At 43.2% G+C, this 25,859-nt stretch overlaps 1 protein-coding gene across 1 annotated transcript in view; it reads right to left on the minus strand.

Annotated features, from left to right (window-relative positions):
• The window catches only part of PALLD (palladin, cytoskeletal associated protein), a 385,145-nt gene that overhangs the window by 197,854 nt on the left and 161,432 nt on the right, over positions 1 to 25,859 (minus strand). The window contains 5 exon segments of the mRNA XM_032634913.1: positions 12,125 to 12,148; positions 12,744 to 12,885; positions 16,984 to 17,058; positions 18,372 to 18,477; positions 25,764 to 25,830. Coding sequence (XP_032490804.1) covers positions 12,125 to 12,148; positions 12,744 to 12,885; positions 16,984 to 17,058; positions 18,372 to 18,477; positions 25,764 to 25,830 — 414 coding nt within the window.

The raw sequence follows: 25,859 nt of genomic DNA on the forward strand, positions 1-25,859 counted from the left end.
CTTCCTGTGCTAGAAATAGTGGGAAAATTCTGGTTACCACGCATTTTCTCTTCTATTTTATTATAAACTAGTGGTGGTTGCCACCCACTTCCATGGGTCATGATCCACAGTTTAAAAACACCGCGCTGTCGGACCCACCAGAGTTCCTGGCTCGAAAAACATCAAGGAACCCTGCTGAGGTGTTTGGCATATTAAGAAAAGAGTTTGCAGGTAAAGGCATCGGATACATTTTTTTTTTTTTAATTTTAAAAAAATTTTTGGCTGTGTTGGGTCTTCGTTGCTGTGCGCGGGCTTTCTCTAGTCGTGGTGAGCAGGGGCTACTCTTCGTTGCGGCGTGCAAGCTTCTCATTGTGGTGGCCTCTCTTGTTGTGGAGCACGGGCTCTAGCCACGCAGGCTTCGGTAGTTCAGGCACACGGGCTCAGTAGTTGTGGCTCACAGGCTCTAGAGCACAGGCTCAGTAGTTGTGGCACACGGGCTTGGTTGCTCTGGGGCATGTGGGATCTTCCCAGACCAGGGCTAGAACGTGTGTCCCCTGCATTGGCAAGTGGATTCTTAACCACTGCACCACCAGGGAAGTCCCAAGGCTTGAATACATTTAAAGAACACGATTATTGATAAAAAGGCTCCCTGAAGAGAAGGAAAATGACAGGATGACAGAGGGCGTGAAGGAAGGTACCCTGTGTGTTTCTGAGTGTACTGCACGCAGTTCGAGGCTTCTCAATCAAAGAGGAATGAAGTGTGGAAATAATTCAAGTCAGAGCTTCACATAAGATGAATCACTGGGAAAGTGAGATGTATCTGGAAAGGCAACGGGGACTGGGAATTTTAAATTGAATACATATGGTTACGAGATGAGTTAGAAGTGTCCTTAACCAGAGGAGGGTCAATAAAGCACAGGATATTACAGCTGTAAAGGACTGTATGTGGACGAGCCCAAGTTGCTCATTTCTTCAAGTGAGGTCCAAGGTCCAAAGGGATCCTCTCAAGGTCATGGTTAATGTTGAGGCCAAAATGCTGACAGTCACACCCCGTCCCCCACAAGCTCCTTCTTCCGACAGCACAAGGCCTCTTAGCTGTTCTGCATTTTTTCCTGGTCCAGGACATGAGAAACCCAATGTGAAATGAAGTAATAAAAGATTTAAGATGGGAAACAAGGAGTTTCCTGGATCTGAACGCTTCAATTACTCTCACTACCCAAGTAACTCACTAGAAACCCATCTGCCCAAGTAGGTGGGCTGTGTGTCCTCCAATATATGAGATACACTGGAAGGATACAAGCCCAGTCCAAAGGACACTGTCACGTGGCCATGACGGTGGGACAAGAAATGAACAGCCCAGTCTGTAGAGATTTGGGGAAAACCACCCCCCTCCCATCCTGGCTGTCCTCTGGGAGATGGGCTCCACCTTAGAGGACGCTGTTGGGAGCCTGGGGTCGTCAGCTGCCGTGGCTGACCTCTCCCTCCCTGCACTGTCCTCCCAGGGCTGATGCACATGAACGGTCTTCTCTCAGCCTGGAAAGATGGACTTTCTGGAGACACAGAGAAACGCCATTGCTCTCAATGCCTGAGAACACTTTCCCCGTAAACAGTGTTTACAGTTAACACAATTCTGTGCCCTGAACCTACATTTTAAATCAGGATAAAATCTTATCCAGCAGGGATAACAGAACGTGGCTTTGGAGTGATGATCTAGCCAACTCTTAGAGTGTCTTCTTGCGTTATCTACAATTTTGATTTTTTTTTTTGAGTTATGCCATTTTAAGAAAACCTGAGCTTGTTTATACGGTGGCCCCTTCTCCTCCAGAGGGCCCTTTTGAGAAGGAAAAGATTGCATGTTTCGAATCTGACTGAACTAACTTCATTTTCTATGAGTTTTCAGCAACGCTTCTATTGCATAAAATGAGGCAGATTCATGCACAGAGCTGATGACCGACTGGACAGTCTACATATGGAAGAAAAAATAAGAATAAAAAAGCACTGGCGAGTTCTTTCGGTGATCTTCGGACATTGCTATGTCTCAGGGACTTTTACTAGATAAAACATTAGTCCAATGCCCTAAAAGTTGTTCAGCTTTGATTCTCTTGGAAAATTTCATCCGAAAGTGACAAGAGGCTCACATTTTGCTGAGAGAAAGGAGCGTCTCAGCTGGGATGGCTCTGACATTACAGGGATGAAGAAAGCCAGCAGGACAGGAGATGAGCCCAGCTGCAGCACTGAATTTTCATCTAGTAACATCTTATTCGGACAAAGACCTTAAGATTTCTATGAAGTACCTTTTGGTGAGGGATGGGAATCAGGAAGTGACTGCTTGTCTCAAATAAAGGGAAATAGAGGCTCACTTATTTTTATTTAAAAAATGTCCTTTAAAAAATGCAAAAATTTAAAGTTATTAATAACTCTAAGTACAATCCTTTTTAATCCAATTTTCCTAACTGGTGACTTTTGATTTGAGGGCATATAATAACTTAGTAAACTGGAAACCATTTTTGCTGATGGTAAATTCTGCTTTCTAAAGTTGCCTAAAAATTACTTAATCACATAACTCTCTCTCAGAGGTTAACCCCAAATTTCACTCAAGTTCTTGGACATGCTGAACTCTTGGTTAAACACAAACAAAACCATTTTGTTTGCAGAAACATAAAATGATGACGCAGCAAGGATAATATTACTAAGTCCTCTGGGTAACGAGGGAACACGTTCATAAATGTCTTCCCTCACAGGTTTTTTTTACCCCCTTTGGGGGCCAGCCTAACTTAAAAAAAAAAAAAATCCAGCTTTTACCTTCCAAACCACATGGTTTGGCTAACGCAACTAATAAAAAGGACTCTGGGCTAAAATCAGCAAGATGAGATTCAGTGTGGGTAACTGTAAGCCTTGTACAAGGTTTTATAAAGGATTTTTTAAAACTTCAAACTGTATCATATATAGAGAACGATATTTAAAGTACACAGTTTAAGACTCACGGACATAGAGAACACACTTGTGGTTGCCAAAGAGGAGGGGGCTGGGGAAGGGATGGATTGGGAGTTTGGGGTTAGCAGATGTGAACTAGTACATATAGGATGGATAAACAACAAGGTCCTACTGTAGAGCACAGGGAACAATATTCAATATGCTGAGATGAACCATAATGGAAAAGGATATGAAAAAGACTATACATATGTATAACTGATTCACTTTGCTGGACAGCAGAAATAAACACATTATAAATCAACTATGCTTCAATAAAAAAATTTTTAATAAAAATGCACAGTTTAAGGAGTAACAATGAAATGAAACCCTGCATACCCATCAATAAGTCTAAGTAATAAAAGATGATCAATACTGCAGAATGCCCCATATGCCCTCCCCAGCTGAATCTTCCTTCCCCTTTAGAGATAATCACTCCTTAGATTTTCCTTATATGTTTACCACATATGTATGTATCCTTCAAAAATGTATTCTTTAGTTTTATTTTAATTTTTATTAGAGCATAGTTGATTTACAATGTTGTATTAGTTTCTGCTGTACAGCAAGTGATACATATATATATATATATATATATATATATATATATATATATATAATCTCCACTCTTTTTTAGATTCTTTTCCCACATAGGCCATTACAGAGTACTGAGTAGAGTTCCCTGTGCTATACAGTAGGTCCTTATCAGTCAACTATTTTACACATAGTAGTGTGTATATGTCAATCCCAATCTCCCATATTATCCCTTCCCCTTTTACCCCCTGGTAACCATAAGTTTTCTACATCTGTGACTCTATTTCTGTTTTGTAAATAGGTTCATTTGTACCATTTCTTTAGATTCCATGTATAAGTGATATCCTATGATATTTGTCTTTTTCTGTCTGACTTACTTCACTAAGTTTTTAAATGCTAACAAGCGTTTATCTTGTTGTGTAAAGAAAAGGCCACCTACAGCCTCTTCAATAAGTGGTGCTGGGAAAACTGGACAGCTACATGTAAAAGAATGAAATTAGAACACTCCCTAACACCATACACAAAAATAAACTCAAAATGGATAAAAGACCTAAATGTAAGGCCGGACACTATAAAACTCTTAGAGGAAAACATAGGAAGAACACTCTATGACATGTATCACAGCAAGGTCCTTTTTGGCCCATCTCCTAGAGAAATGGAAATAAAACCAAAAATGAACAAATGGGACTTAATGAAACTTAAAAGATTTTGCACAGCAAAAGAAAACATAAACAAGATGAAAAGACAACCCTCAGAATGGGAGAAAATATTTGCAAATGAAGCAACTGACAAAGGATTAATCTCCAAAATATACAAGCAGCTCATGCAGCTCAATATCAAATAAACAAACAACCCAATCCAAAAATGGGCAGAAGACCTAAACAGACATTTCTCCAAAGAAGATATACAGATTGCCAACAAACACATGAAAGGATACTCAACATCACTAATCATTAGAGAAATGCAAATCACAACTACAATGAGATATCACCTCGCACCAGTCAGAACGGCCATCATCAAAAAATCTACAAGCAATAAATGCTGGAGAGAGTGTGGAGAAGAGGGAACTCTCTTGCACTGTTGGTGGGAATGTAAATTGATACAGCCACTGTGGAGAACAGTATGCAGGCTCCTTATAAAACTAAAAATGGAATTACCATACAACCCAGCAATCCCACTACTGGGCATATATCATGAGAAAACCATAATTCTAAAAGACACATGCACCTCAATGTTCATTGCAGCTCTATTTACAATAGCCAGGACATGGAAGCAACCTAAGTGTCCACTGACAGATGAATGGATAAAGAAGATGTGGCACATATATACAATGGAATATTACTCAGCCATAAAAAGAAACGAAATTGAGCTATTTGTAATGAGGTGGATGGACCTAGAGTCTGTCATACAGAGTGAAGTAAGTCAGAAAGAGAAAAACAAATACCGTATGCTAACACATATATATGGAATCCAAAAAGGAAAAAAAAATGGTTCTGAAGAACCTAGGGGTAGGACAGGAATAAAGACGCAGATGTAGAGAATGGACTTGAGGACACGGGGAGGGGGAAGGGTAAGCTGGGATGAAGTGAGAGATTAGCACTGACATATATACACTACCATATGTAAAATGGATAGCTAGTGGGAAGCAGCCGCGTAGCACAGGGAGATAAGCTCGGTGCTTTGTGACCACCTAGAGGGGTGGGATAGGGAGAGTGGGAGGGAGACGCAAGACAGAGGGGATATACGTATGCATATAGCTGATTCACTTTGTTATACAGCAGAAACTAACACACCATTGTAAAGCAATTATACTACAATAAAGATGTTTAAAAAAAAAAAGGCCACCTTCCCACCGTCAGAAAAAAGTTCAGCTTCCCCAGACGTTTACCAAAGCCCTCAGGGGTAAGGGGTAGGCAAGGCCACGAGGTTTCCTGGGAAATCTGGGGCTCCCGGGGGTGGGTCGGTGGGTACCTGGAGGGGCTAAGCATGGGCAGGAACTGGACAGCCCGGAGGAATCACTGGTGGTGTCTGTGTCTCCGAAATCCCTCTTTTTAAGGTCAACATGGCCAACTTCCAGATCTCAGCACCGGGTCAAATCAGAGCACTTCCGTGGGCGGTAACAGGGTTCCCAACCGACCGGGCAGGCAGTGACAGGCCGGGCCAAGCAGAGATGCGACCTGGGGTCAGCTCACCCGCAACCGTCTGTTGTCAGGGCAGGAGATGGGCAGCGGCCCTGAGCTCTCAGGGATGAATGCCTTGCCGTGTCTGTCCTTGTCACACATCGATGTATAGCCATGCCTTCCGGGGACCCCGGCCTCTGGCTGCATTTGCTGTCATGTTCCTGTCCTCACATCTTGCTCTGGCTGGTGAATTCTCTCGCTGCAGGGAGCACACCCTACAGACAAGCTGTGGAGGAAAATCCCTGAGACCCTGCAACTCTGAAAAATCTTGACCACATCTCCTTATGGAGTTGGAGGTCATTTTACACCAGAATCTGGAAGGCGTTGCTTCGCCGTCTGTGTACCTAGTAAGCCTGCTGAGAAGTCCTAGGTCACTCTGATACTGTTAGTTTGCTGAGACCTGGTGCTTCCTCCCGGGACACGGAGAGAATCATGGCCTCGTCCTGGATGTTGTGGATTTCACAGCGGTGCACGCTGCTGTCAGTGTGTTTTCATACGTTGTGCTCTCAGCGGGTCCTTTCAATCTGGAAACTGATATCCTTCCGTTTGGGGAATGAAAAACAAATTTCATTGATAATCTCTCCCCTTTGTTCTCTCCTCCTGGAATCCTACTTATGAACGAGTAGTCTACCGGGGCGGGTCTCTACATGCTAATTTTCTTACCTTTTCTCTCTACATCCCTTCTCTGTCTTTTTCTCCTACTTTGAGAGACATTTCCTAACTTTCATGTCTGCTACCAGCTTTTTCATCGCAAGCATTCCTTGATTTCTGAACGTCCCTCCTCTCCTCCCCCCTCATACCTGTTATTTTTACTTCTTGGATGTGCTGATTTTCTTACCCCTCCGACGAGAGCGTTGCTTTGTTTTTACATCTTCTTCTCTTTTCAAGTCTGTTTCCTCCAAGCTGCTTTCTGGGGAGTTGCTCGCACCACAATCACTTACTAATGGATGTGTGTATCTGCTGGGAGGGCACAATCCCTCCTGGAATCAGATGGGACCCAGCCAGCCTGCTTTCACAGTCCACCTGATTTTCACGTGGGACTTGCTTTTTATCACACACACACCAAAAACTCAGTTTCACAAAGATATGACGTCACAGCAGAGAATGTAGAGTGATGTAACGTTGGAACTGTTTCAAGCCGGCAGTCGTCCCCATGAGATGTCAAGTGTCACTGTGTTTGTCAAAAATCTCCAGCATCTCCAGCACCTCTGCCGGACGGTGTGGCACCCAGGGCGCCTTGCCACACAGTTTGGGAACCACAGGCTTTACCCAACCCACTTTTGTTTACTCCAATCTTAACCTGGAATCGCATTCAAACACCCTCACCGTTGCCCTCCTACTGCCCAGCACCTCAGTACATTTAAACTATAATTTACTTCACATCGTGACTCACGGGACCAAAGCACAGATTCCACTCTCCAAGATCTAGGAGGGTGGGTGGCCCTGGATGCACACTGAAAGTCAGGGCACCGCACTTTTACATGCACCGTTCCCCAACCATAAGACACGTTGGTTTTTGGAGTTTCGATTTTGCGTGTCATGAGACAGTGCTATAGAAGTAACGCGATACAGTTTGTGGCTGTTTGCAGACGTATGAGTCAGGACCTGAGCGCGGACAGCTGTTGAAGGAGTCTTCTGTGGCTCTGCCCGCCCCCCAACTGGTCTTTGAAGGATGCAATCAGGGTAAAGTCGGAACGTCAACAAAGGAGGCCAGAGCAGGTACTATGACAGACACATGTGGGTTCTGAGTAAGCTGACTGCTATGGACTCACAAAGCTGTCTGAGAAGATGGGTGATGCAAGCTGACTTCTGTCTAGACAAGATAGGAGTGGAAAACGCATCAGACAGACCCAGCAGAGGAGTGACAAGAAAAACCTGTTTCCGTTGCACAAATGCATCGCAGGGAATGGGCTGTTTCCTTCCTTATCTAAACATCTAATCCCTACGGGGGCTGTGACCAGGCACTAGTGCATTTCAGTTTCATTTCTAGGGCTTTAAAATATCTTGCCCATGAATAAGAAAAAAGAAGGAGAGTGAAGAGAAGAAAAAAAGAGATATATAAATAAATGAGGGGGGGATATGGGGAAAGAAAGGGAGGGAGGGAGGGAGGCCAGCCAGCGGGGAGAGAGCACGAGTGATCATGTCAGGAAGGGGAGAGAGGGCAGGAAAACCATATGCTCCGGTATGTTCTGAATTTCAAAGGCTACTTACATTTTAGCATTTGGAGAATATCTCCGGCCTAGTTCTGTAAAATTCATCTCTTGCCTCAGATGTATCGTAGTCATGTCAATTTTTCTCCTCTCCATTTAACAGTGGCTAAAAAAACAGCCACAAGGGAAGCCAGTTCCTATGTACATTCTCTAAGGTTGAGTAGTTGAGAGGTCTGTGTATTGGATGCAATAGTCCATCAGGTCATTTAAGGACAGTGAAAGATTCAATACATGTTCTGTTTTTTCCCCTGGAAGCATCAATGGTCAACTTCAAGTAAATGTTAGAAAACATTCGCCTATTAGTAAAGGAATCGTAATCATACCTGGTTCTGTCAGGCAAGTCAGGACATTGTTTAACTACAAATGTGTCAGTGTGTGCTTGTTCTAAAGTTCTAACTCATGACAACTCATGTGAGCAGTCACTTGGACAGTCGTTCATGCGTGTGGATTTTATTTAATTCTCCGTGTCAAGTGTAGATTTCTGAGCAAGGGTATTTTTTTGTTTTCTGGCCACGCATCTCAGCTTGCAGTATTCTAGTTCCCTGACTAGGGATCAAACCCTGACCACGGCAGTGGAAGTGCCGACTCCCTGGACCACCAGGGAATTTCTCTGAGGCAGAGTGCTTTAATGGTCCTGTATGAAAAAAAGGAAGCAATTCCAACCGTGTCGTGGAGAATATAATTGTGGAGGAATTATCAGAGGTCGAGGAAGACTAGTGGTGTCTTGTTTTTCATAGCTCCTGACTATATACGTGTTTGCCTTGGATTGACAGATTTGCTTGAAATATCGCTCTATCAGGAATTATCTGTCTTCAGCAAGCGCTATTATTGTGGTTTGAACGGAGGAGTCTGTTTTCTTAAATGCTTCCAGATCGAACTTCCGATCGAAAATAGGAAACTTCAGTGAACACAGCGAGGGCAGACTTTTTCATACGCTGCCAGGACATGCAGTTTACGAGGAAGGCCTTCCGTCTCCCGCTCTTCTTGGCATGATTTTGCCACATTAAACCAAAAAGCATTTAAGAACATTCTAGAGGTCAGACTACCCCATGATGCTGCTGAGGACTGGTTTCACTAAATAATTCATGATCAAAACTATATTCTAGGGCTTCCCTGGTGGTGCAATGGTTGGGAGTCCACCTGCCGATGCAGGGGACGCGGGTTTGTGCCCCGGTCCGGGAAGATCCCACATGCCGCAGAGCGGCTGGGCCCGTGAGCCATGGCCGCTGAGCCTGCGTGTCCAGAGCCTGTGCTCCGCCACAGGAGAGGCCACAACAGTGAGAGGCCCACATACCGCAAAAACAACAACAACAACAACAACAAAAAAAACTATATTCTAGAAGCAAAACAGCAAACACGACTGAGACAGGCGTGTATGGGGTCTGAGGGGTGGTGGAGGGGCTGAAGGAGTTTCTCTCTTCCCTCCTCACCCAAATACTCCTTCTTAGTTGGTGTGTTGAGAGCTTTCAATTTTCAAACACACACATACTCAGAAACTAAACTATGCAATTTCTCCCCAGTGTTTTAAATTTTCAGGTGATGCTTAGTTTATGATTTTCCAACACAGATCACAGGAGACGTTAATAAGTCATATCACCTGTGTAGGTGATGACAATGGATAAAACACGATGAAAGAAGAGTTGCATGAACTCAAACAGAATCCAAAATGCAAGACCAAAGCAGTCTTAATCCATTCCACCAGGAATGCCTTCAGAATTTTTGGCCCAAGGTTTTAGTATTATTGTACATAAAGCACCTGAAGAGATAACCTACTCCATAGATTTGTTCACACAAACTTTCTTGTGGATAAAGGAGATATTTGGTTCCTACTTTTATACCTACCTACCTATCTATCTATCCATCTATCCATTCATCTATCTATCCATCTATCCATGTCTGCCTAGTCTACTTAAAATAGTAATGTAAAAGATATGCCTTAACCCCCTATAGGATTTCCACATCAGGTCATGCAGGAGACTGAGTCTCAGAAGTCCCCTGTATCAGGGAACAGCATTGTGCAATCTTAGACAAAGCCATGTCACAGCAAAACATGCAGTTGTGTTGTTTCCACAGTTTGAAAAGTGACCACAGTACCTGACGTGGGGACTGTACAGGTGGGCGGTGGGGTCTGGGTGTAACTCACAACAAGAAGGTATCCAATTAGCTTTTGCACAGCAAAGGAAACCATAAACAAAACGAAAAGACAGTCCACGGAATGGGAGAAAATATTTGCAAATGAAGCGAACAACAAGGGATTAGCCTCCAAAATATAAAAAACCCTCATGCAGCTCAACAGAAAAGAAAACCAAACAACCCAATCAAAACATGGGAGGAAGATCTAAATAGACCTTTCTCCAAAGATAACACACGGATGGCCAATACGCACATGAAAAGATGCTCAACATCACTAATCATCAGAGAAACGCAAGTCAAAACCACAATGAGGTATCACCTCACACTGGTCAGAATGGCCATCATCAAAAACTCACAAACAATAAATTCTGGAGAGAGTGTGGAGAAAAGGGAACCCTCCTACATTACTGGTGGGAATGTAAACTGGTACAGCCACTATGGAGAACAGTGTAGAGGTTCCTTAAAAAACCAAAAATACAGCTACCATATGATCCAGCAATTCCAGTTATGGGCATATATCCAGAGAAAACCGTAATTCAAAAAGAGACATGGACCCCAATGTTCACTGCAGCACTATTCACAATAGCCAGGTCATGGAAGCAACCTAACTGTCCATCGACAGAGGAATGGATAAAGAAGATGTGGCACCTATATACAATGGAATATTACTCACCCATAAAAAAGAACACAATAATGTCATTTGCAGCAACATGAATGGACCTAGAGATTGTCATACTGAGTGAAGTGTCAGAAAAAAACAAATATCATGTGATGTTACTTATATATGGAATCTAAAAACATGGTACAAATGAACTTATTTACAAAACAGAAGTAGAGTCACAGACAGAAAACAAACTTACGGTTACCAGGGGGTAAGGGGAGGGAAGGGATAAACTGGGAGATTGGGATCAACATATACACACTATCGTATATATATAATAGATAATAAGGCCCTACTGTATAGCACAGGGAACTCTATGAATACTCTGTAATGACTTCTATGGGAAAAGAACCTAAAAAAGAGTGGAGATATATACATGTGTATAACTGATTCACTTTGCTGTACACCTGAAACTACATAACACTGTAAATTAACTATATAATCCAATAAAAATTAATTAATTTTAAAAAAGAAGGCGTCAGATCAATTCCAGTTTTTCCCTCGGGATGACACTCAGCATCCCTTCCGCTTTGGACCCTAACAGGCTCACACTCTGCTTTCCAGGCCCCCGTGCGCGGGTGTAAGAGGCTCAGGACTGGCCTCGGTCTCTCTGACCAGGAGCCACCACGATCCCCGGGAAAGGCCAAGCCGGGTCTGGCTCCCAAGAGATGTGCAGCCGGGTCTGCGTGATGCTGAAGCAGAGACACACATTTTCCACCCTTTGGCAAGAAGGGAGTGAAACTGGTGACTTTGCTGATGGGAAAGATACTAAGAAAGTAGTCTTCGAGGTGGATGTACTGTGAAACATCCGGACAAAAATTTCTGCTTCTCTTATAAACATCGTTTTCGTCTATGAGGAGCCATAAAAATACAAGAAGTGCGAGGCGGGAGGGGAGGACACCTGGGCTTCTGGACCACATGGCTCTGACGAGGCCCAGGGATGTGCAATTCCAGGGCAAGATGTCTTTCCTCCTGGTGTAGCAGAGGAAGCGCTCATGGGTCAGGGCACATAAATGAGAGACGCCCGGTGGTCACTCTGCTGACATCCTTGGGCTGCTTTCCCGTGAGGTGCATTTCCAGGCTGGGGTCTAGCTGTTGGTGGCTTTTGGTCAACAGAAATATGCCGCAGATCACTCTTTTCTCCTGGAATCTTAGCAGGATGTTTTTTCATCTTGAGCTCAGCTTGCTTTCTGAGTATAACAGACTACAGTTTTAAAAGCCTTCAGTCACTGAGCCTGACCTTCTTGTCTGAATGGAACTTCATGTTTCCCTAATAAAGAACCTGATGTAAAACGCAGCGTGCAGACCCCACGATAAAGAAGATATTGTCTGTAAGGAGGTTTCACATTTCCAGGGAACTGCAAAAACACTGTTCTGCTGATGGCTTTAAAACGGAAACAAAGAGCTATTGAAACCAAAGAGATACATTACCAGAGAGAAAAAAAGAAAAAGCTTCTTACCAGGTTCAGCTGTGGATCGAGGTTCTGTTTCCCACATGAGAAAAAAAAGAAACCAAAACAGAGTATTAGACTGGGCTTCCGTTCATACTAAACCTACCCATCTTTTTCTGTGACCTTGTCTAGGACATGTCTGCAGAAATGGTGAAGACAAACTCCATCAGGGCGGCTTTAATGTGCTGCACCCTGCATGCCCTCCCCACTCGGAGAACAGAAATCTATGCATCTCACACTACAGTATATAAAATAGATCATCAACAAGGACCTACTATATGGCACAGGAAACTCTACTCAATATTCTGTAATATTCTACATGGGAAAAGACTCTGAAAAAGAATGACTATATGTATACACATAACTGAATCACCTTGCTGTACACCTGAAACTAACACAAAACTGTAAATCAACTATCTTCCAATATAAAGTAAAAATTAAATTAAATATTAAAACAAATAAAACGCAAAGAAAGAAGGAAGGAAGGAAGGAAGGGAGGGAGGGAGGGAGGGAGGGAGGAAGGAAGAAATCCATGCATCTCAGTGACTAAGCCCTTCCCGGTTCTCCTGGAGCTGGACAAGAGGGCTTGGTCAGACCTGGGGGTGGTGGGACGGGCCCCTCTCCTTACTTTTCTGGAGGATCCGGAAGTCTGGAGAGTCCTGGATTTCACTGCCTTGTCGGAACCACTGGACCTGCAGTGGGGGCGTGCCTCGGACCCGGCACTCCAGCACGGCTGCCTGTCCCTTGGAGGCTGAGATGCTTTGCAGCTCCTGAAATGCAAGGATCCGTGCACGTAAGGCCTTGGTGTGGTCTCACCCAGCTTCACAACAGAGAGCAACACCTCCCAACCTTAGAGAAGCAAACGCAGGCTTTGCATCATAAAATCAGCTCAGGAGAAACACCTTTAACTGCATGTAATGAAGTGAGTAAGGCTTCCCATGGGGTCGGCAGAAACGCTGGGCCCACCCTGCAAAGGTACGGCTCTAGTATTCATGGAATTTTACAGTAACGGGTACCTTTATCTACACTGAAGAGTGAGCTGGTGGAACGCAAACGTCTTTAAAGAATCGCACTCTATCTGAGTGTAGATTCCTGAGACCCAGACAGGAAGGCAAGGAGACCCCACTTGTCTCCCAAGCTCTGAGCTTGTCGCGGGGCACCACCTCTGCCCGCCAGCTTCCTGGGTCCGCTTTACCAGGATGAGGGTTGGCATTTTCTCATTTGGAGATTCTGAGTGAAATAAGAAGACAGGAGCACTTCCCCCACCTGACCTTCCTTGCCTCTTCCCCTGCTGTCACCCTGGTGCCACCTGCTCCAACTCCAGCCCAATAAATGTTTACAACCCAACAGACCAGAAATGCGTTTGCTTCACAGACGCAAAGACGTGAAGCTTGTAAACTGGCTATTAAATACTAAAGGAATAACTGGCCCCTTCCAGGTGTCCGCACTCTGCCCTTCCCCTCTGCAATCGCTTAGCCACGGGCCCACTGAAACTTTCTGGCTATCTACCCTTCTGACTACAGAGTATCGCATCTGATAAAGGACATGAAGAATTCTTAAAAGATGTCAAATATGATCAAGTAATTCACCTATGCAGAGACCCAAAGCAAACAAATTCACATCAGGAAGTTGGTTTTTTTTTTTTCTTCTATTTCTGTTTTTGCTTTTTACATTTTTCTGAAGCGCCAGCCAATGGTGTGCTGGGAACAACAGACCCTGCAGCAACTGGCCTGCAGTGTGTGTGCCCCGGCCCCGTGGGAATCCTCAAAGTCCATGATGCGGGCAGGACCATAAAAGTCTACTGCGAAGTCTGGGAAGGCATTTCATGAGAATTTTGGTGGCTAAGGTCTTTTTTTTTGTTTTGTTTTTAATGGAAAGGTGAAGATTATTACCTACTTCTGAGTGCATTCTTACTCCACCCTTATTTTTAACTGTAGGAAAATCTCTGGTTTTAAATGACTTTCACTTTCTGATTGGTCAAGAAAGCGCTAATTTAGCAGATCAGCAGGGAAGATATGGCCCACGGGGTCCAGCTTATGTGGACGGATGAATCAACGCCCCCGGCTCGTCCAGGAAGTGTTCACAGCATGTTACAGATGCTGCACAAGTATTCTTCATGTGTGAGCCTTCAGACACCACAGGGGGAACTCTTGTTTGCTCCTAGGATTATGCATTTTGTTCAAACACTGGAATATCACATAGGTGGTAAATGGGAAGATGCCAAAGACTTTATACAGTCAAACCTCTGCACTTAGCCCAGGTGTGCCACCTGGCCCCCCCTGGAGTGAGCTTTTTCTCTTGACAGAAGCCACTGTAAACATGGTTCGCTCGTAGGAACCACAGTGATGACCCCAAGGGAGGCCAAGGGTCACCTTCAGAGGCTGATCTTGGCAGTCAGGGTCGTCCACTCGGCAGACTCTGGGAACCCTGGGTGTTTCAGGGTCCACAGAAGAGCATCTCTCGTTGTCAGGTCCACCTGGTACTGAGATTCCTTGGAGGGTCTACCGCTCTGGGGAGAAACGCCACACGGAGCAGGCCGCTCTCCTGGCCCCATGTGTGTCCCTGTGACTCACAGCCCCGCTGTCCCCGCCAGCTCTGCGGCTCCGGCTCAGCCCCGGGGAACCTTTCCCAGCGACGTGGGAGAGCATGGATGGAGGCGCCAGTGGACATGCAAAGCCCAGGCCACCCCCTGTCACCACCATCCCCTCCGGAACCAGAGCCCAGGCCCCCAAAGGACAGTGCAGAGCAGGGAGAGGCACCGCCCACAGGGAAAGGGCACAGGTGCCAGTGAGGAAGAAGACGACCATGCAGAACGGGGGGACATCCACTGTCCAGACCCAGGACATGGAGCTGCAGGCACGGGGACATGGCCCTGAGCTCCGGCCACTCTACAGTTTGCAACTTAAAAACTCAAGCTTTGTAAAAATGCTGAATTCTGGTTTGCTTTTCTTTCTATTAAGCTCAGAGAACGCTTCCTGGTTTTCTCTGGGGAAGGGGGGACACTGCTGCTGGAACCTCTGTCTCAGGAGCTGGACTGCACTGCAGGGGAAAGGAACAGGGTGTGTGCCTGGGACTGAGGGTCTCTCATGGCCCTGGAGGAATTCCGCGGCCCTGAGGGAGGAAAGGAAACTCTCGGGGCCTCTCCCCTCCCTGGTGCCACCAGGACACGCTTGATCGGCTCTGGCTCCAAAATCAACTGTGTCCCCAGCAATAGTGTGGCAGGTAACACAGATTTCCCGGCTAGTTTCACGAGGCTGCTTGAGAAAAACTCTTAAACTACAGGTAAACGTGTCGTGCCCACCCCTCCGTAAACAACTCCTGCTCTAAGCACCAAAGGATGGACGACCTCATGGGCAGTTACACCGACACGGTTGTTGGCAGGTTTGACATGCCTTGTTTTCTTTCTTTTTGGGTATTTTATCCTGGGAGGCGACTTCAGTGTTGCTGTCAACAATTATCATTTGTTGCATCCTCCGGTCAATACCCTGTTTATGAAAAGGTCTTTAAGCAAGCTGGATGCAGGCTGGCTTAGGAAAGAGAAATCATTCCCTACATGAAGACTATTCAGATGCTCTTCTTGGCTGCCTTGCAGATTTATAGCTTTTAGATGATGGGTTTATAGAAACTGCTTTCACTTCTGTCTTTAGGTACTTGGAATTGATTTTTGTGAAAAGTGTGAGGTCGGGGCCCACCTCTGGAAGAACCCACCCCGCTCAGTGACCGTGGGTTGCTTGGGTGTCTTGTGGGCGCTCTCTGGGCCTCGTTCGTCCGTTTGTCTAGCCTTGAGCCAGCACTGCTCTCCTGATGCTCTGGCCTTGCGAAGTCTTGACATCTCAGATCCCTAACACCATTTCCTCCTGCTTGTGCAGGAGGGCCCTGGCTGCTCTGAGCCGCTTTTTCTTCCACAAAATATTTAGAATCGAACGGCCAAGTTCAACATCAAACACAAATAAAAACAAGGAACCTGTTGGAATTTGAGCTAGATTTGCATTGAATTTAGAGAGTGGTCTAGGGTCATGACTTCTGACAGTGTACTGGTACACAGGCATGGTGCACCTCTCCCTTGTGCCTTTTAAAATGTCTTTCAAAAAAAAAAAATGACACAATGAACTTATATACAAAACAGAAACAGACCCACAGACATAGAAAACTTATGATTACCAAAGGGGAAAGGAGGGGGGATAAATTAGGAGTTTGGGATTGACATGAACACACTATAATGTGTAAGAGACAGACAACGAGGACCTACTATATGACACAGTGAACTATACTCAATACTTTGTAATAACTTATAAGGGAAAAGAATCTGAAAAAAAGTCTATGTATAACAGAATCACTTTGCTGTACACCTAAAACTAACACAACACTGTAAATCAACTACACTCCAATAAAAAAAAATAAAGTTTATAACTTTCTCAAAAAGGGGGGTAGGAAACAGAGAAGAAATACTACATGGGACCATTTCTGAGCTGAACAGTTGACCAATGAAATGCATGTCATCAGCTTGGCAACACAAAACACCAACTTGGACAAACTGAAAATTAGTCAGTTTTTTAAAAAAATGTCTATAAAACTTGCCGGTTCTCCCAGTTCCCTACACAGCATTTTGTGTTGTTTCTTGTACTGTTTCCCAGTCTATTCTGAGCTCTGTCAGGTCCAACGTGAGCAGGGCCACCTCTCTCAGACCCTTTACAAATTACGGTCACACAGCAGCTACGCAACAAATATCTACTCAGCCCAAAGGTAACCATGAAAAGAGCCTACTCATCCACTCGTTGTAATTTTTAAACACTGCTCCACGAAGCCACAGGGGAATGGAACCTAAGGCCCAGAGCAGACCCACTGAATGAGACGCACAGATGCCAGACCTTGGTGAAAACAGGCGGGAAGCAGGCAGCTGTGGGTCCATCTGGCCGGCAGAGGCACGAGGTGGGGCTGGGAGCCTGAAAAGCAGAGGCACATGGGTCACACTTGGAACATACGAACCGCTGAAAAGATGGGCTCTATGACCTGGCGTTACTGGGACGGTGCCCAAGAGGGACCCGTGTGGGTGACAGCACGGCCGCTGACAGGGCCTAGCATTCATTACATACTTACCAATACTTAAATATCAAACACTAAAAGGAGTCCACTGCCTTAATCACAACTATTTCTGTAAAGTCCACTCTGGGTTAGGGGTTTAAAGGAAATATCTACTATACGTGCCATCGCTGAGTAACTTCTACTGGTTGGTTCTTTTCCAGTTTATGATCTCAGATGTGTTTTCTTCACTGGCTGTGTACGCTACACATCACAGAGTGAGTCACATACTAGAATTTCTAAAATACGCATGGGTGCCCAGTACCTGGAGGGCACACGGCTGTTCCTTAGACACACTTAGGAGGTAGGAATGAGTTCACATTTCAAAAGTGTTGGGTTTGAAGATACTCGTCACAGCACAAAGTATCACGGTTGATTCAGAAACATCTAGATTTTAATCTTTTACATTAAAAAAACCTTCATGTTTGTGTTTTGCAAAGTAAACTTACTACAATGACTTTCCAGTCATTTCTACTGCTTTTCTTTCTTGGATAAAGCAGTCTTACAATGAAATAAAAAAGCAGGATAAAACTGCATGGTGAAGGGAAGGAATGCGAATTTTTTTCTGTATTATCTGTTTAGCTCTTAGAGGACGGGAAAACTTTTGTCGGCAGGTGGACTTTTCTAGTCTTCTACTTTGTTTTAAAGGAGCTAATGAATTTGGCTACACAGAAGGTGGCACATACGGGGAGAATCCAACAGTAATAGCTAAAACAGATGCCATTTTATCAGAGTATTGCCTGCTAGAAAGAGAAATTCCCAAAGGAAATGCAGATATTGATTTATCGGTGGCATGTCTTTTTTTTTTTTTCTTTTTTTTGCGGTACGCGGGCCTCTCACTGCTGTGGCCTCTCCTGCTGCGGAGCACAGGCTCCGGACTCGCAGGCTCAGCGGCCATGACTCACGGGCCCAGCCGCTCCGCGGCATGTGGGATCCTCCCGGACCGGGGCACAAACCCGTGTCCCCTGAATCGTCAGGCGGACTCTCAACCACTGCGCCACCAGGGAGCCCCTGTGGCATGTCTTTGATTAGAGATTATTTTTAGTGCATTAAAAGGAAGAACTTTATTTACCATTTTCTTATCTCCCAGTTCTGTGTCCACTTAGAAAATATTTCAAGGGAGTACTAGTTATATTCTTCAGTGAGTTTGACTCCTTGTAGGCTGTGGAACACTTACCTGTTGAACAGGGACAGACAGTGGCTGAATCACGGCTGTGGTCACCCCTGTCTTTGGAGATGATGATCCTATCGTCAAGGAAACGGAAGTTGTTTTCTTCTGAGCCCTGGAAGATAAGGGGCCAAGGGTTCACTCAGAATTTTTTAAGCAGGAAGTATTCTTTGAAACATTTCCACAGAATAGCCCAGTTTCTTTATGTCTACTCAACCCGCTTCAACTGTAAGTGCTTCCGACATCAGGACCCACGACCTACAGTTAGAATAGCGGTGGTCAGTATAGGCACAGATGGCCCTAGACATTAGTAAACTAAACACACAGAAAAAGGAAAAATAGCGCATGTAACTATGTATCTCAGCTCTTACCAGAGAGCTGAAATTACTGAACTGGAAATCCTAAGAGAAAAGAAAATACTTGGAAAAAGGTCAGTCTCTAACACTAAGCAGATACGTAAAACGTGTAGGGTTGGGGGTTCTATATTTAATGCAGAGTTCTCATTGGCTATTTTCAGTCTAGCAGCTGTTCTTTGTTCTGGCTTCTCACTGTGTAAAGTCAAGAGTATCTTGGAATTTTTGCTTTGGTGCATAAAACTTAAGACTTGTTTCCAGGCCCAATTTTGCTAAGTCATGGGCTGTGTAATCTCAAGCGACTCGTGTCACTTCACTAAACCTGAGATAACTGACTGGATGCACAGGTGGCAGAGTATGTGATCTTATTAAGATCCCTTTTGATTCACTTTGTTATAAAGCAGAAACTAACACACCATTGTAAAGCAATTATACCCCAATAAAGATGTTTAAAAACAAAAAAGATCCCTTTAACATGAATATTCAGTGACTATTGGATGTTAAATGGCTATAATTATTATGTATATACTAGCAAATCAATGAAATGTATTACCACGATCTCGATGTCCATGGAGTTTTCTACAAAATTTCGGTAGATTTTACTTTATTTTTTATTTTTAAAAAACATCTTTATTGGAGTATAACTGCTTTACAATGGTGTGTTAGTTTCTGCTGTATAACGAAGTGAATCAGCTATCCCTATAACTCCTCCCTCTTGCGTCTCCTTCCCACCCTCCCTATCCCTCCCCTCTAGGTGGTCACAAAGCACCAAGCTGATCTCCCTGTGCTATGCGGCTGCTTCCCACTAGCTAGCTATTTTACATTTGGTGGTGTGTATAAGTCCATGAGACTCTCTCACTTTGTCCCAGCTTACCCTTCCCCCTCCCCGTGTCCTCAAGTCCATTCTCTACGTCTGCGTCTTTATTCCCGTCCTGCCCCTAGATTCTTCAAAACCTTTTTTTTTTTTAGATTCCATATATATATGTTAGCATACGGTATTTATTTTTCTCTTTCTGACTTACTTCACTGTGCATGACAGTCTCTAGGTCCATCCACCTCACTATAAATAGCTCAATTTCGTTTCTTTTTATGGCTGAGTAATATTCCACTGTATATACGTGACACATCTTCTTTATCTATTCATCTGTCGCTTCCATGTCCTGGCTATTTTAAATATAGCTGCAGTGAACACTGTGGTACATGACTCTTTGAATTATGGTTTTCTCAGGGCATATGCCCAGGAGTGGGATTGCTGGGTGGTATGCTAGTTCTAATTTTAGTTTTTTGTTTTTTTTTTGCGGTACGTGGGCCTCTCACTGTTGTGGCCTCTCCCGTTGCGATGCACAGGATCCGGACGCGCAGGCTCAGCGGCCATGGCTCACGGGCCCAGCCGCTCCACAGCACGTGGGATCCTCCCAGCCCGGGGCACAAACCCACGTCCCCTGCACTGGCAGGCGGACCCTCAACCACTGCGCCACCAGGGAAGCCCTAATTTTAGTTTTCTAAGGAACCTCCATACTGGTCTCCATAGTGACTGTATCAATTTACATTCCCACCAACAGTGCAAGAGAGTTCCCTTTTCTCCACACCCTCTCCAGCACTTATTGTTTGTAGATTTTTTGATGATGGCCATTCTGAGGGGTGTGAGCTGATACCTCATTGTAGTTTTGATTTGCATTTCGCTAATGATGGGTAATGTTGAGCATTCTTTCATGTGTTTGTTGGCAATCTGTATATCTTCTTTGTGGAAATGTCTAGTTAGGTCTTCTGTCCATTTTTGGATTGGGTTGTTTGTTTTTTTGATATTGAGCTGCATGAGCTGCTTGTAAATCTTGGACATTAATCCTTTGTCAGTTGCTTCATTTGCAAATATTTTCTCCCATTGTGAGGGTTGTCTTTTCATCTTGTTTATGGTTTCCTTTGCTGTGCAAAGGCTTTTAAGTTTAGTTAGGTCCCATTTGTTTATTTTTGTTTTTATTTCCATTTCTCTAGGAGGTGGGTCAAAAAGGATCTTGCTGTGATTGATGTGATAGAGTGTTCTGCCTATGTTTTCCTCTAAGAGTTTGATAGTGTCTGGCCTTACATTTAGGTCTTTAATCCATTTTGAGTGTATTTTTGTGTATGGTGTTAGGGAGTGCTCTAATTTCATTCTTTTACATGTAGTTGTCCAGTTTTCCCAGCACCACTTATTGAAGAAACTGTCTTTTCTCCATTGTATATTCTTGCCTCCTTTACCAAAAATAAAGTGGCCATATGTGCATGGGTTCATCTCTGGGCTTTCTATCCTGTTCCATTGATCTATATTTCTCTTTCTGTGCCAGTACCATACTATCTTGATTACTGTAGCTCTGTAGTAGAGTCTGAAGTCAGGGAGCCTGATTCCTCCAACTCCGTTTTTCTTTCTCAAGATTGGTTTGGCTATTCAGGATCTTTTTTGTTTCCATACAAATTGTGAAATTTTTTGTTCTAGCTCTGTGAAAAATGCCATTGGTAGTTTGACAGGGATTGCAATGAACCTATGGATTGCTCTGGGTAGTATAGTCATTTTCACGATGTTGATTCTTCCAATCCAAGAACATGGTGTATCTCTCCAACTGTTTGTAACATCTTTAATTTCTTTCATCAGTGACTTATAGTTTTCTGCATAAGGTCTTTTGCCTCCTTAGGTAGGTTTATTCCTAGGTATTTTATTCTTTTTGTTGCAGTGGTAAATGGGAGTGTTTCCTTAATTGCTCTTTCAGATTTTTCATCCTTAGTGTATAGGAATGCAAGAGATTTTTGTGCATTAATTTTGTATCCTGTTACTTTACCAAATTCGTTGATTAGCTCTAGTAGTTTTCTGGTAGCATCTTTAGGATTCTCTATGTATAGTATCATGTCATCTGCAAAGAGTGACAGCTTTACTTCTTCTTTTCCGATTTGGATTCCTTTTATTTCCTTTTCTTCTCTGATTGCTGTGGCTAAAACTTCCAAAACTATGTTGAGTAAGAGTGGTGAGAGTGGGCAATCTTGTCTTGTTCCTGATCTTGGTGGAAATGCTTTCAGTTTTTCACCATTGAGGATGCTGTTGGCTGTGGGTTTGTCATATATGGCCTTTATTATGTTGAGGAAAGTTCCCTCTATGCCTACTTTCTGCAGGGTTTTGATCATAAATGGGTGTTGAATTTTGTCAAAAGCTTTCTCTGCATCAATTGAGATGATCATATGGTTTTTCTCCTTCAATTTGTTAATATGGTGTATCACGTTGATTGATTTGCATATATTGAAGAATCCTTGCATTCCTGGAATAAACCCCACTTGATCATGGTGTATGATCCGTTTAATGTGCTGTTGGATTCTGTTTGCTAGTATTTTGTTGAGGATTTTTGCATCTATGTTCATCAGTGATATTGGCCTGTAGTTTTCTTTCTTTGTGGCATGTTTGCCTGGTTTTGGTATTAGGGTGATGGTGGCCTCGTAGAATGAGTTTGGGAGTGTTCCTCCCTCTGCGATATTTGGGAAGAGTTTGAGAAGGATCGGTGTTAGCTCTTCTCTAAATGTTTGACAGAATTCGCCTGTGAAGCCATCTGGTCCTGGGCTTTTGTTTGTTGAAAGATTTTTAATCACAGTCTCAATTTCAGTGCTTGTGATTGGTCTGTTTAAATTTTCTATTTCTTCCTGGTTCAGTCTCTGAAGGTTGTGCTTTTCTAAGAATTTGTCCATTTCTTCCAGGCTGTCCATTTTATTGGCATATAGTTGCTTGTAGTAATCTATGATCCTTTGTAGTTCTGCAGTGTCAGTTGTTACTTCTCCTTTTTCATTTCTAATTCTATTGATTTTTTTCCTTTTTCTTGATGAGTCTGGCTAATGGTTTATCAATTTTGTTTATCTTCTCAAACAACCAGCTTTTACTTTTATGGATCTTTGCTATTGTTTCCTTCATTTCTTTTTCATTTATTTCTGATCTGATCTTTATGATTTAGTTCCTTCTGCTAACTTTGGGGTTTTTTTAATTCTTCTTTCTCTAATTGCTTTAGGGGTAAGGTTAGGTTGTTTGAGATGTTTCTTGTTTCTTGAGGTAGGATTGTATTGCTCTAAACTTCCCTCTTAGAACTGCTTTTGCTGCATCCCATAGGTTTTGGGTCATCGTGTTTTAATTATCATTTGTTTCTAGGTATGTTTTGATTTCCTCTTTGATTTCTTCAGTGATCTCTTGGTTATTTAGTAGTATATGGTTTAGTCTTCATGTGTTTGTATTTTTTACTGATTTTTTCCTGTAATTGATATCTAGTCTCATAGTGTTGTGGTCAGAAAAATACTTGATACGATTTCAATTTTCTTAAATTCACCAAGGCTTGATGTGTGACCCAAGATATGATCTATCCTGAAGAATGTTCTGTGAGCACTTGAGAAGAAAGTGTATTCTGGTTTTTTTGGATGGAATACCTATAAATATTAAGTCAGTCTTGTTTAATGTATCATTTAAAGCTGTGTTTCCTTATTTATTTTCACTATGGATGATCTGTCCATTGGTGAAAGTGGGGTGTTAAAGTCCCCTACTATGATTGTGTTACTGCCAACTTCCCCTTTTAGGGCTGTTAGCATTTGCCTTATGTATTGGGGTGCTCCTATGTTGGGTGCATAAATATTTACAATTGTTGTATCTTCTTCTTGGATTGATCCCTTGATCATTATGTAGTGTCCTTCTTTGTCTCTTCTAATAGTCTTTATTTTAAAGTCTATTCTGTCTGGTATGAGAATTGCTCCTCCAGCTTTCTTTTGATTTCCATTTGCATGGAATATCTTTTTCCATCCCCTCACTTTCAGTCTGTATGTGTCCCTAGGGCTGAAGTGGGTCTCTTGTAGAGAGCATATATGTGGGTCTTGTTTTCGTATTCATTCAGCCAGTTTATGTCTTTTGACTGGAGCATTTAATCCATTTACATTTAAGGTAATTATTCATATGTATGATCCTATTACCATTTTCTTAATTGTTTTGAGTTTGTTTTTGTAGGTCTTTTCCTTCTCTTGTGTTTCCTGCCTAGAGAACTTCCTTTAGCATTTGTTATAAAGCTGGTTTGGTGGTGCTGAATTCTCTTAGCTTTTGCTTGTCTGTAAAAGGTTTAATTTCTCTATCAAATCTGAATGAGATCCTTGCTGGGTAGAGTAATCTTGGTTGTAGGTTTTTCCCTTTCATCACCTTAAATATGTCTTGCCACTCCCTTCTGGCTTGCAGAGTTCTTGCTGAAAGATCAGCTGTTAATCTTATGGGGATTCCCTTGTATGTTTTTTGTTGTTTTTCCCTTGCTGCTTTTAATATTTTTTCTATTTAATTTTTGATAGTTTGATTAATGTGTGTCTTGGTTTGTTTCTCCTTGGATTTATCCTGTATGGGACTCTCTGTGCTTCCTGGACTTGACTCTTTCTTTTCCCATATTAGGCAAGTTTTCCACTATAATCTCTTCATACATTTTCTCAGTCCCTTTCTTTTTCCTTCTTCTCCTGGGACCCCTATAATTCAAATGTTGGTGCATTTAATGTTGTCCCAGAGGTCTCCAAGACTGTCCTCAATTCTTTTCATTCTTTTCCCTTTATTCTGCTCTGCAGTTGTTATTTCCACTAATCTATCTTCCAGGTCACTTATCCGTTCTTCTGCCTCAGTTATTCTGCTATTGATTCCTTCCAGAGAATTTTTAATTTCATTCATTGTGTTGTCCATCATTGTTTGTTTGCTCTTTAGTTCTTCTAGGCCCTTGTTAAACGTTTCTTGTGTTTCCTCCATTCTATTTCCAAGATTTTGAATCATCTTTACTATCATTATCCTGAATTTTTTTTCAGGTAGACTGCCCATTTCCTCGTCATTTTTTTGGTCTGGTAGGTTTTTACCTTGCTCCTTCATTGGCTGTCTGTTTCTCTGTCTTCTCATTTTGCTTAACTTACTGTGTTTGGGGTCTCCTTTACGCAGGTTGCAGGTTTGTAGTTCCTGTTGTTTTTGGTGTCTGCTCCCAGTGGCTAAGGTTGGTTCAGTAGGTTGTGTAGGTTTCCTCGTGGAGGGGACTGGTGCCTGTGTTCTGGTGGATAAGGCTGGATCTTGTGTTTCTGGTGGGCAGGACTGCATCCAGTGGTGTGTTTTGGGGTGTCTGTGACCTTGTTATGATTTTAAGCAGCCTCTCTTCTAATGGGTGGGGCTGTGTTCCTGTCTTGCTAGTTTTTTGGCATAGGGTGTCCAGAACTGTAGCTTGCTGGTCTTTGATGGAGCTGGGTCTTAGCATTGAGATGGAGATCTCTGGGAGAGCTTCTGCTGTTTGATATTACGTGGAGCCGGGAGGTCTCTGGTGGTCCAATGTCCTGAACTCGGCTCTCCCACCTCAGACGCTCAGGCCTGACACAGGGTCAGGGCGCCAAGACACTGTCAGCCACATGGCAAAATTCACAACTGCTTGGATTCACAAATGCAGAATAAAATCCTTTAAATCTGAGGGCCCAACCCAGATGCCAGCTCTCTGGTGGTGGATCCTGGACATTGGTATTCTTCATGCCTCCTCAGATCTTCTGCAGCGAACGGCAGGCAGGACAAACGCGGTGGCAGTCGTTGCTCCCAGGGAGGATGGGAACAATTTTACTTTATTTTTGCAAAATGATTAAGATACTAACATTGTGGGTCTTCGTAGGAAAACCTAAATTTTGAGATTTTCATGACAAGATCTAACTAGAAATAGACTTCATCCAAATGGAAGCCCATTTCTGGCCTAATTAGATATGTTCTAATATGTATGGATAACTTGGCTGACATTTACGTTTTCCCTCAACACAAGTGTTCCTTTCATACATTTATAACCTGTTAGTTGTCATTGAAACTAACATGGTGGATGGTTAGACTCTGGCACATCGATGATGAAATGCGGATTTCAAAGTTCTAATTCATAAGTTAAAAACTGTGTTCTAGGTTCAAGCATTTGGTTCTTGATTGACATCAGCTGACCTCTTCAGAGTACAACACAAGTGGCATTACAGAGCACAATTCTGTTGACAGTCTTTGCTTATAATTGATGGAATTGTAGGTACTTACTGTGGCATGGCTCCAGGTTTTGATTTGAACGCTAAACTTTCACTGTCAGAATCTGTTGAACTGGCACCTGAGTGGGAAAAAAAAAAAAAAGATGTA

This window comes from Phocoena sinus, chromosome 6 (genome assembly GCF_008692025.1).
Source record: "Phocoena sinus isolate mPhoSin1 chromosome 6, mPhoSin1.pri, whole genome shotgun sequence".
NCBI classification, from domain to species: Eukaryota; Metazoa; Chordata; class Mammalia; order Artiodactyla; family Phocoenidae; genus Phocoena; species Phocoena sinus.